This window comes from Python bivittatus, unplaced genomic scaffold, assembly GCF_059951505.1.
Source record: "Python bivittatus isolate LINGU-HERP-01145 unplaced genomic scaffold, Pbiv_v1 ctg000960_np1212, whole genome shotgun sequence".
Taxonomy (NCBI): domain Eukaryota; kingdom Metazoa; phylum Chordata; class Lepidosauria; order Squamata; family Pythonidae; genus Python; species Python bivittatus.
In genome coordinates this window covers 5,518,134-5,530,588 of record NW_028277124.1, presented here as the reverse complement: position 1 = coordinate 5,530,588, position 12,455 = coordinate 5,518,134, and the positions used below count along the sequence as shown (strand labels likewise).

General features: G+C 35.0%; 1 protein-coding gene across 1 annotated transcript in view; it reads right to left on the bottom strand.

Annotated features, from left to right (window-relative positions):
* The window catches only part of ADCY2 (adenylate cyclase 2), a 133,292-nt gene that overhangs the window by 48,103 nt on the left and 72,734 nt on the right, over nucleotides 1-12,455 (bottom strand). The window contains exons 8-11 of the mRNA XM_088131430.1: nucleotides 6,542-6,700; nucleotides 5,633-5,765; nucleotides 5,247-5,423; nucleotides 1,507-1,550 (exon numbers count right to left, since the gene is read on the bottom strand). Of these exons, the coding sequence (XP_087987556.1) occupies nucleotides 1,507-1,550; nucleotides 5,247-5,423; nucleotides 5,633-5,765; nucleotides 6,542-6,700 (513 nt within the window). The remainder of the gene's footprint in view (nucleotides 1-1,506; nucleotides 1,551-5,246; nucleotides 5,424-5,632; nucleotides 5,766-6,541; nucleotides 6,701-12,455) is intronic.

The following is a 12,455-nucleotide window of genomic DNA, read 5'->3' as shown; positions in this document are numbered from 1 at the left end:
AAGTTGAACAAAAATCCTAGGAAAAGGCAGTAGAAAATCACTTGTATACTGTTGCTAAGCAAACTTTCTAGATAATTAGCTTGACTCAAAGCTATCACAGCTCTAGCAGATGTATTTCTATGGAGCTATAGATGTCTGATGTATCACTTCACAATAAGTTGAGAAAAATTAAATATATTTTTCAAAATGAAGGAAACAATAAAGAATTTCAATAAAGCTGAAGGATATTTAGCAGAAGTTAATCATCCATTCCATGGTACACATGGGGGGGTGGGCAGGGCTACCAACAATTAAGGCTCAATAGGGCTATGCACAGTCACATAATCCATATGTATGACTCACAGAAACCATGATGTAGAAGTTATTGGGTCATGGGCGTTGCTGTACAGAGAATGCCACCTTTTATGAGTTTGCTTCCCTCTTAACAGTTCTCATTTCTTGTTTTTACTAGAGAAATAGTATGTACACTGTACTGTAGTTATAGTGGAAAAATCTCTTGACACTGATTGATTGGGCTCATATGATCTCTTGAAATATTCAAATGCTTAAGGACAAAAGCCTAGCTTCTTTGAAGAAGAGAAGAGAAGTTTGAGTGAAACTAAAATTTCAGACAGGATCAGACTGAGGATTAAGCAAAATCAGTCTCCAGGGACAAGAAGGCTAAAGAAAGAGTTTCAGAGCAGAGAAAAGGGACATAAGAAATATGGCAGAGGAGACTAATCAGAAAGACGGAATTCTAAAGATCGTGAGAACACTTAAGATCAGAAGCCACTTTATGTAGAGGGGAAGGAGAGGAAAATCTAGTAAGACTGATTAACAAATAGGATAACTAAATGAAGTACTGATCTGAAAAGCAGAATTAACAATGGTTGATGAAGAGATGGGGAAGATGAATGTGAAGCAAGAAGGAGGACTGAACAAAACAAAATCTAAGGGTACAGTGGAACTATACTGAATGGAGGGGAGTGGACTGACAGAAAGTAGCCCAGGGAACACAGAGCTGCCAACTATAGAGTTGAGAGTAGTTACTAAAAGAGATATCCTATAGCATTATAATTGTCACCATTACAGTTCAGTATCTTGTCTGAATTTCACATGTCAATTTGGTACAATTTTAGTGTTTTTTAAAATCAAGTCAGTAACATTTTGACAAGATTTCAAAATAATTATTACAATTATTCAGTCTAAAGCATATCTTTTTGTTTTGCTGATAATTTCATTCTACCAACAAATTCTGCTGATACTCTATTAACACCAACCAAATAAGATCTGATGAAAATATTTCAACAAATTCCTATTAATACAGAAGACCTAATATATTTCTGTACCATCTTGCCTACATTAAGCTGAAGAGGCTTTGTAATATTTGAATTATTTCATTTATCCTCTTACCTTAACAGCTTATGCAAAATTATCTTGGCTTTCAAAATAAATGCTTATGCACAATTACTGGATAAACTAGCATGGATTTCTGTGAAATTGAGGTTTTTAGAAGTTGACACATACCTTTCTCTACAACGCTGGAAATTATACTGACCCATAGGCATGTCCTAAGAGAGAGTAACAGAAAATGTTATCCAGATATATGGAACTATAAAACAGTTCTAGCTATTGAATTCAATGTATAAGATTATATTATAATGCAAACTATTTGTCAATGAACACTTCTACCATTTCCAATTCAAAATCCTCGAAGTATATGACAGAATTTTCATTAATATTAATGGGACAATTAATTGCTATATAGAATTTATAGCACCAGAGGTTTAAGTAAATGAAAAGCAGCTTAAATAAACTTGACATATTAATGAATCCGATATCATAAAACATTACAAAATCCCTGATGAATCAGATCAAAGATCTATGTCAGCATCCTTTTTTCTACTACGCTTCTAAGGGCATAAAACAACAACCACTCCCAATTTGTCCTTGAACAATTTGTATTTATAAATGTATTGCCATGTATCCATAACATCATAACTACACTAGACTAACCTTCACCAAATTAATATAAGATATTAACCACTTTTAAGAACATTCACTTTACATTCAATTACCATGACCTTCACATAGTTGGCTTATAACTTTAAGGCCATCCTGGTGCTCCTTGATCTCTCAGTGGCTTTCAATACGGTCAGCCACGGTATCCTATTGGGCTGGGTTCAGGGGTTGGGAGTGGGAAGCACCGTTTGCAGTTGTTCTCCTCCCTTCTCTGCAGCCAGGTTCGATCGGTGTTGACAGGAGGTGAGAGACTGTACCCACAGGCCCTCACTTGTGGGGTGCTGCAGGATTTGATTCTCCCCTTTTGTTTAACATCTACATGAAACTGCTGAGTGAGTGCTTCTAAGTCTTTACTTTTAGTAAAATAGTGGTGTTGCCTGCATATCTCAAATTGGTAGCAATCTGACCTCTGGTATTGATTCCACTCATAATCTCTTCCAACCTGCCATAATACATTCACTGTATAAATTAAACACTGTATAAATTAATCTTGGATAGCCCAGAAAACAAGCAAATGGATCATTGAATAAATTAAAGTTCTCACTCAAGGCACAAATGACAAGGCTCAAATTATCATACTTTAGACATTATGCAAAGACCTAATTCTCTAGAGAAGGCTCTAATGCTGGGAAAGGTGGAAAGAAAGAGAACAAGAGGATGACCAGCAGCAAGGTGGATGAACTCAATTAGAGCAGTAATGGGTGCAACATTGGAAGACTTGAAGGACCAGGTTACAGACAGATCATCATAGAGAAAATCTATCTATGTGGTTGCTAAGAGTTGACACCAACTTGATGACATATAGTCAATCAATCAATCAATCAATCAATCAATCAATCAAATATACATGTTGATACTATGCATCCTTGCCTCCTCTCCTTCCCTGCTCTGAATTACTGTTTCTTTAAATTAAGTTCTAATAGCTTTTTGTTCACTGTAAAAATTCTTTAGAAAATTGTTTAGTTCTGGCATACTAGGTGTTCTAGTATTCTCGGTAGTCTTAGCATGTTTCACATTCTTTCATTATCTATGCACTCAAAGGCCCGGTGTAGTAAGTGAAGCAAAAGTAATGTCTTGTCTTGGATTTTCTTGCTTTCTCCATTATCCAACTTAGGTTAGCTAGGTGATTTTGTGTTTGCCTGTCTTTTCTGAAGCCTATATATTTATTTAATTTTCTTCCTCCATTTATTGGTCTGTTTTTCTTTGCTAAATCATAAGCAAGGTCTTGTTTGCATGAAGAAATACTGGAATGGCTCTATAACTTGCACATTCCCCTGCAACTCTCTTTTTCAAGACAGATATATATTATCAATTGTTCCAGTTTCTAGTCCACTCCAGTCTTGTTCCATATTTGTCGACACAGAGTGGTTAATACTTTAACTGTCTCTTACCCTGCAGCAATAAACAGTTCACTGGATATTTCATCTGTACCTGATGCTTTCCCATTTGACTGCTGGTTGATTGCCTGTAATACTTCATAGTTGATTTCTGAACATATGTTCCCTCTGACAAATGCTACTGTCATTTTATAATCCCATTTGTAAAGGACTTCAACTGTCCATCTTTCTTTAATCTCATTTGCCTCTATTTTTTCCAGTATTCCTGCCTTAGCTTTCAATTTTTTCCACAATTTCTCTGAACTTTTTAAAAAGATTTCTCATTTTCCTTTTCTTGTTATATTGCTCTATACGCTGGCATTCTTAATCAAGATTTCTTTCCTTGCCCTCCCTTGCTTGATGTTGAAAGTGCACTGAAGTCAATCCCTGCATGAATGGAGTGCACTTTCCTATCTTCGATTTCATATTCTGCAGTCTATGATTCTGATGATGTCTACCTAGTGATATCCATGTGCAGAGTTTGCATTTATGTTCCTTGAAGCAGGTGTTCACAATAAAAAAATAATTATTTTCTTAAAATTATTTTAATCTTCTGAATTATCCTCTAATTCAATATTTCGGTGATTCCAAGTTCCTTCATTTTCCCAATGTTTGTATTCCATACACATTAGCAATATGATGTCCTTTCTTGATGTTGCACTTAGCACCTCTTGTAATTTGCCAGAGAATTCCTCAAGTCCTTCTCCACTCTAGCTGTATTAATGCAAACACTTGAATAGTGTTGACCTGATATCCACTAAAGCTAATTTACAAACCTGTTGTTTATTGAATTATAGCCAAGTAAAAATAATTAGCTATATCATTTTGAAAGTCATTGCCATTTCATTTTTCATATGAACTCCTGCCCTGAATTTAAGCACGAGAATTAAAATGGTCCATTGTGGTGCATCTAAGTTTTCACTTATTCCTGAGACATCCAATTTTAGTATTGCTTTGACAATTTTTCCTTGGTTCATGATTCTCACATTCCTTGGTTCATGATTCTCACATTCCATATCACTATACAGTGAGTAATGTCTCTTTCAATACTGGTACCAACAGTAATCAGAGTTCTCTGAAGCTCTGGTCTGGCCATGTCACCATTTCCAGATCTACCTGGGGAATTTCTGTGCTCTTTCTTAGTAACTAGAGAAATGCTACCCAACCTGGAGAGGGTAGGGGTTCATCAGCTGGCACCAAATATTGTTTCAAGATTACACCCATTTCATACAGTTTTCTTGGCAACAACTGAGAAATGTTTTGCCCTTGCCTTTTTCTGGATCCACTTTGATGTTACCAACAGGAATGACTCTATTAGGATCTCACACTGTTGCTGGCAACATTGAAGCTACTGAGCCCTCCCACCATATCAAGGCATTAATTTCCTAGGAAGAATCCTGGAGAGATGAGATATTAAATTTTATACCATGGTTTGAAATTATGTTACACTGGGGTTATAATGGGAATTGAGAATAGTGGCTTTTAAATTCTCTGCTGCTCCTGTCCAGGAAAGTCTATAACAGTTGGAAAAGCACTAATATAGGAGCCAAATACTTTCCTGAGGTTACTTGAAACTTGGAAGTCTCTGGGCCTAGACATTATTTACTCATAGCTATTTATTCATTATAATTCTAATCCACTTAATAATGACAAGTCTCCATCCAGTTATATGCAGGCAATGTAAGGAATAATTTCAATAATGTGATATCACCTGAAGAAGCAATGTCTGATTTTGAAGTTTGTTAATTTAACAAATGCAGTGATAAGGAAGTTAACAAGGCTAATGGATTGTACTTGGGTGACCAGGTTAATGAGTTCTTTCCCCCCAAAAGGTATTTTAGCTATTTAAAATTATGCAGAAGCTGATACCATAGTGCTGATCTTGCCATTTTCAGTAATCATACTGTCCCGATGATGCAAATGAGCAAATGGCTTGGCTGCTCCCCATGATTCCAAGTATCTAGTCATACGAACAGATGCTCTCATTTTAGCTCCTTCTAGGGTGTTTCGGGGTCGGAAATGATGTTGCGGGCTTCGTTTTTCTTCCTAATTTGAAAATATGTAGAAGAGATATGGGTGAAATCAGTATTGCCTACATTCCTAGGAAACTGAACTTGGAGCCCAGTGTCCTATTCTACATTTTTCAGTATAATTCTCCACTTTTCAGAACTATTCCAGTAAAACCTTCATCACTGTCTGCTTGTAGATTATAAAATAGAAACACTTAACTACAGACAAAAAATAATGTTACTTACCTTAGGGTTGATTATAAAGAAGGTTTTCACATTATGTTCCTTGAGATATGGATCCCTTGCATCACCATCCCCTTCTTCCACTTTGTACGCTCCATTCAAATGTGCCAAGGTGACTGAAGTAATGTGAACACGGCTGAAATTATGGTTTATTTTTAAAGTGACCATTATACAACATTAAAAAAGTAGCATTTATTTTCCTTTTATTTATAGTTGAGAATTATTTCCCCAAGATTTAGATACATACTTAGGTAAGTAATGAAATGGATATGCAATAAATAACTCAAACTGAGATTTGATTGAATGAATCAAATGATTAGCCTCTGGCTAAGGCACAGCCCTCCATGTGTCAGCGGTGGGAACACTTGAGTGAATAACTTATGGTTTATATTATATAGAATGCTGGCTTGTTGAGGAAAAGACTCAGAAATTTTCCTCATGTATATCATTTTTAATGTGATAGGAATGTGATCCCCCATTTGTTATTTGACCATCAGACCCCAGCTGACCATCTAATGAAAACCAAGCCCATCTTTGATCTGCATCTCAGAAATCACCCACGATTTTTAACACTGTAAATACTAACTTGGGGGCATGAAGGCACCAAACAGTAAATAGCTTTGCATCTTCAAAATCTTTGGATCTGTAATACATCCATAGAGCAGCATACTGTGCCTTCAAACATCATTCAGTTTCAATAAATGGGGGAAATCTGTATTTGCAGTAGTTCAATTTGCAGTACACTGAGTGAACAGTATTTCTGGATTGATTAATACATGCAAGTTATTACTGCTTGAAAATAACTATATGGTGCCCTGTTCTAAGACCATTCTATATGACCAAGTAACACCATGACAAAATATATTTTGATAAAATATATCAAAATACATATAAATTAAATAATGATCTTACCCAGGAACTCCTCCAGCCTCCATGTGATTAGCCAGTGTAACATCATGTGACCACACATCATATTGCCATTTTTGCAGTCCAATCACACCACAAAGGACATTCCCAGAGTGTACTCCTACTCTCATATTAATATCAACTCCAGTTGCATCTCTCACCTTCCTATTATTGAAAAACAATCAAAGATGTTATTCATTAGATTTTAAAAAGGCAAACAAATATACAGTTGTTATCATATTGTTTTGTAATGGACAACTCTGGAAATTTTAATAAACATGCAGTATAGAAACAATTTAAATCAATGAAAATATTTTAGCCATTTTAATTGCTGATTTAATGATTCACTGATTAATATAAACATCTAAAGAGATAAACATATACATTTGAAATGATTCATACATGTATACATAATGACGCTAAACACTTCTCAGATAAGCAACGTATGCAAAACTCAGAAAAAGTATAAAAAGGAGAAAAAAGATTGAAGGCAAGAGGTAAGAAAAAAAGAAATCTAAATAGATCTAGTTTCTACCAACACCATTTGTTATGTCTCCCTATCTTTTTCTATTTTTCTACCTTTGCAAACCATCTTTGTTTCCATCACATCTATTCAGCATTCATAACACTGCCTTTTGCTCCTCTCTCTTTTTCAGGATCTCAATTCTGTCCAACCATAACTTTCTTGGTCTTCCCTTTCCACTCAGTGTATTCACTCTTCCTTCATGTATTTGTTTAGCAATTTGATCCTAATTCCTTCTCTCTATACATCCAAGTCATTTCAATGTACTTCTTTCATACTGATCACTCACTTTTATATTCAATTTACATTTATCATCCATTTATTCTTGATCATATCTCTTCTTCTATTACACACACTTCTTAAGTACTCCATTCCCACTGCATTCAATGTATTTTTATCTTACTTCTGACCTACCCAATTTTCACTGCCATATAACACAGCAAAATGCTTTTATATAACCATTTCAAAAACCAGGATATTAGTGGAATCTGATATGAATGTTTTGGTGTTGTGAACTGATTATGAGATTCCTTGATTAGTGTATTATTATCATTTTTAATTGTATTTTGTTTTATTCTATATTGTTTTTTATGAAATGGTTACACACATACTGGTAGAAAGTAGTTACAAGGATTTAATTAATTAATTAATTAATTCCTTGTAACTACTTTCTACCAGAATTTGCAGCATATGGTTTTTCAGCACTTATACATCTATTTGCAATTGTTCACTCCATTTTCCCTGTCATACCCCCTGGTATTAGATACATTAATTTATAGATCCATACTCCTAGCATTACACAAACATTCACTGAAAATCATTCAAGTTCCAAGTCAAAAACAAGGATCATCTGCCTACAAACATATATGTATACTCATATCCACAACCAATATACCTCTCAAAACACCTAAGTATTCTTTATACTGTACATATAACCATAAACACATTAAACAACCATTTATTCTCACATGTTTTATTTATATCATTCTTATCACATTCAGCAAGTAATCTTCAACTACATATTTACACAAAACATTCCATATTTAAAATCAATTTGCTGTATCATATACTTTGTCTAAACCAGCAAATGTAGAATAAACTTTCTCACACACAGTTCTCAGTGACCTGCTGAAGAGCAAAAATATGTACAACCCCTGCACAGCATAAAGCCATACTGCACTTCCCAAATTTTACTCCGTCTACCTTTTCAATCAGAATTCTGCCAAACACCTTCCCAAGCACATTAAACGGTAGTTTTTTAAACTGTATTTTTTGCATTCACTCTGCGTTTTCCTTTGTAGGGAACAATTTCGGCATTCTTCCACTCATCAGACAGACATAATCATCACACAAAGGTTAAATAAACAGCACAGTTATTCCACAAGGAAACTAGATCCATATTTTAACGTTTCTCCAGTTATACCATCTGTACCTGCAGCCTTACCATTTGCTTCAATTTCATAGCATGTATGACTTCCTTTCATCACTAACACAGCATTTTCATCACTAACATTTACAGCATTCACTTAAATTACACTTTCCACTATATTAGATTTATCCTTTTATTCATGGTTAATAAAATCTCCAAAATACTCATTTAAACATTCCTTCGTTTCACTTTCATCCCAAATCTTTTCATGGTTTTTATTTTAAATTCCATTTACTCTGGAGATCTAAACAAGACTCCTTGTTTAGACCTCTTCAACCATTTCCAAAACAATGATTTATTTCCATCAAAATTCCTTGCAATTGTCCTAACAATATTAGATATCTTTTTCTCTATATATACATTACAAAATATTTTTCTCTCATCTTCATTTTCTGTAGCAGTCATTTTCTCATATACATTTTTCTTACCACAGTCTCTTTAAAATCACCATTCCACCAATATCCTTTTTCATCCTTCAAATTAACATGACTCCAAACACTTTGTGGCATTCTATGACAATTCTTTTCTGTTCCAAACAGTTTCACATCCGCTTTCCTTATGTCCACTTTCCATTTATTTTATTGCAAGATTGATTTATATTTTTCATACAGATCTCATACATTCCCTTTTTTATAGTAATTTTATTAAAGGTTATAATTACCACAGTAAAAACTAATACAAACTGAAAAAAAATAAAAGAATAAAAAGAAAGAGTAGAAGGTGCAGAAAAGAAAGGAAAAAAAAGGAAAAAAAGAGAAATAGGAAAGAAAAAAATAAGAATACAGTAAAAAAAAAAATTATATAAAAAGAAGTGACTTCCCACCTTAATCACAGCAAGTATAAACAATTTTAGTAACTTTTCACCTTCTCTTAAAATACAACAAATGATTTTTTCCCCCACATGCCATCTCTTACCTATAAACAAATCCATAAAACATTGTCATTTCAGTCCTGGTGTCAGCAAAAGTCTATGAAGACTTTTGAATTAGATAACAACATATCTATTTTAACCTTGATCAAATAAACCAACTTTATATTCCTTCCTTTTACTTCTAACAATCTTAATCTTTAGTCCATTCAAATAATGTCATAGAACTTGATTTCTTTTCATTTTATCTTTGTCCCTTCTACAAGATTCTTCAAAACTTTAATAAGCCTCTTATGTAAATCCAATATATATAGGAAAATTATCCAGGTCACTCTCTTGGTTTATATATCCTTTTAATTATTATGCCATCAGCCTTTTTTTTTTGTATGTTCAGTATAGCGTCATTTTCCATGTCATTCCTGTAGCCTGCCATTTGTAGATCCATTTTCAACTCAACCTTGATCTTGTCAGGTAAAACGTCCTCTTCTGTAACACCTTTTAGACACATTCACTCCATAGAGACAGATGTCTCTGATGACACTATTAACATCTTGGTCCATTGTTCAAAAATATCTAAATATCTAATATTCTAATATTGGACATATTGAAAGATATTTTTGAACAGGACTCATATATTTTTTATTGAAGTCAATCTACTTTTCTTAGTTTCTGTCACTTTTTTAATCTGCTTCCATTTCCATTTTTCTAAGATCCTCTCTTGATACTACCAAAATAAGGTCTGTCCCTTACAGTATTCACAACTTTGCATCACCCATGTATGCTTCACTTTCTCATGCCTTCATCATAAACAATCAATCATGCTTTTAGAGTCATTTCTTTATTATGTGTTATACAAATACACTTAGGCTTAAACCACACATTCAAAACAAATCTTTTTCAACACACTCACCAAACAATCACCATTTTAATTCATGTTTGGTCTTCAAATGGTCCAATCATTTTTTCTGAACTCACTCCTGTTTCCATCTATCCAGCAATATCACCTACCAGAATATTTTTTCTCCTGGATCACATTGATTTAGAATGTTACACAATTTCCCCAATATTCATCTCTATTCCTTGTATTATCATTATATACTAGACTGTATCAAGCAACCATTGCCAACCTATAGATTCCTACTTTCATAAGCCCCACAAAAATGTAGATACCACTTTCTACTTTCTGACACAAATTTTAGCTCTTTTATTCACAATAAAACCTAAAACTTTACATCCCTGTATCTATTCATCAACTCCACCCACAAGATCAGACCATTTTCATTCAGATCTATTACATTCTCCCCCTAGTCTGTTTCAAAGACACAGAACATATCTATTTTTTTCTGTCAATTTGTTCATTCATTAATTCATATTCTTCATCATTTACTCCTTTTACATTCCAAGCTGCAATCTTCCACATGTGATGGTCATCATCAGATGGGCTAATGGATATTGATCTCCACCATCCATAATGCTTTCTACTCAGTTTGAGTTTTCAATGTCTGGCTTGCTAAATTTACATTTAGGGGTTGAGTTAGGGCTCTTTCTCATGGTGGTATTAATGAGCTTCCAGAGCTGGTGCATAGATCTGTTGATATACTCTGTCCTCACTGCTGAACCTTGTTCTGTTTCAGCAATGAGGTCAGTGAGTAGTGTTTGTCTTTATAGATTTAATGTGGGATAACCTGTGATTGGTAAACTTTCCTGGCATCACCAGGTAAGAAAAAAAATATTAGTGGGAAAAATAACCACCAATTTCTCACTCTAAGGGAGACTGTTTGGTGCAGGGGTTAAGGCACCAGGCTAGAAACTGGGAGACCATCAGTACTAGTCAATATAAGGCACAAATCCAGCTGGGTGACTTTGGGCCAGTCACTTCTCTTAGCCCTAAGAAGAAAGCAAGAAAAACCACTTCCAAAAATCTTGCCAAAAAACCTGCAGCAACTTGTCCAGGCAGTCCTCAAGAGTCAACACTGACTTGAAGGCACACGCGCGCACACACACAACACCTCATTCTAAGGGAAGAGGCAAATGTTGACAGTTAGCTAGACTATCTGGTCTTAAGAAAGCTGAAACATTCAGGGCTGGGGGTGGGGAGTGCTTTATCAGGTAGAACATATCTCTTGGGGCTTTGCCAGGTAGCATGTATGTGCACACACACACACTCACTGAAGCAAGGGTCAAGTAATCAGCAGCTGATCCACTGGAGGGATTGGCAGCTGTCTAGGAAGAACTCACCTTCCTTCCCCCTGCCTTTCTTCCCTCTTCTTATCTTGCCACTCCTCTGAGCTGAGGGTTGTCAAGAGAAGTCTGTGGGCAGGTGTTTCTTTAGCAGTCAGATTCCATAGATTATTTATTTATTATATTAATTTACATAGCTGCCGATCTTAAATATATGACTCTGGGTGGCTCACAAACAAATTGTACCATGGTACTAGAGAACTAGCAACTACAAAACTGCTTCCCAACTGTACTTCACTTGCCAGCCTTTCTGACACATGACCTGTAGTAAACAGGTTTTGGATACATACATAGCAGTTTGGACACATGTCAAAATGGTACAGGCAGTAACCACTAGTTCTGTAACTCACCCCACTTAATTTCCAATCCTTAAGAGTGACAAGTGGAGAGAATGGAGTTAAACTGCTAACTTAAACTGTCACTTGAATTTCAGGCTTTCGGAAGTGAGGAATACTATTCTTAAACACGAATCTTTGTTGTATTTTGGAAGACCACATATTGTATTTAAAAACTGCACTCCCCATTTCTGCCAGAACAGGTACCAAACAAGAAATGCTAGTGATATCGAAGCTAACTGTGTGGAAGCCAAGTGTTCAGTTTCTCTTGTGATCCAAGTTAAAATGGGTATGTATGTCATCATCAGCATCGCCACTGGAGGAGGCACTATAATTTGTTCATACAGCATGCCTTGTATAAGAAGAGGGAAAACACTACTTTAACATCAGAACATCTAAATATGACTACTTGACAGGCTGAGAGAACGGTAACATCATGAGAATATGTCCATTAATAATGGTTAATGAGGCACCATCATACTGGAATTAAAGAACCCTTAGTGACATGACTACAGATTTCTTCC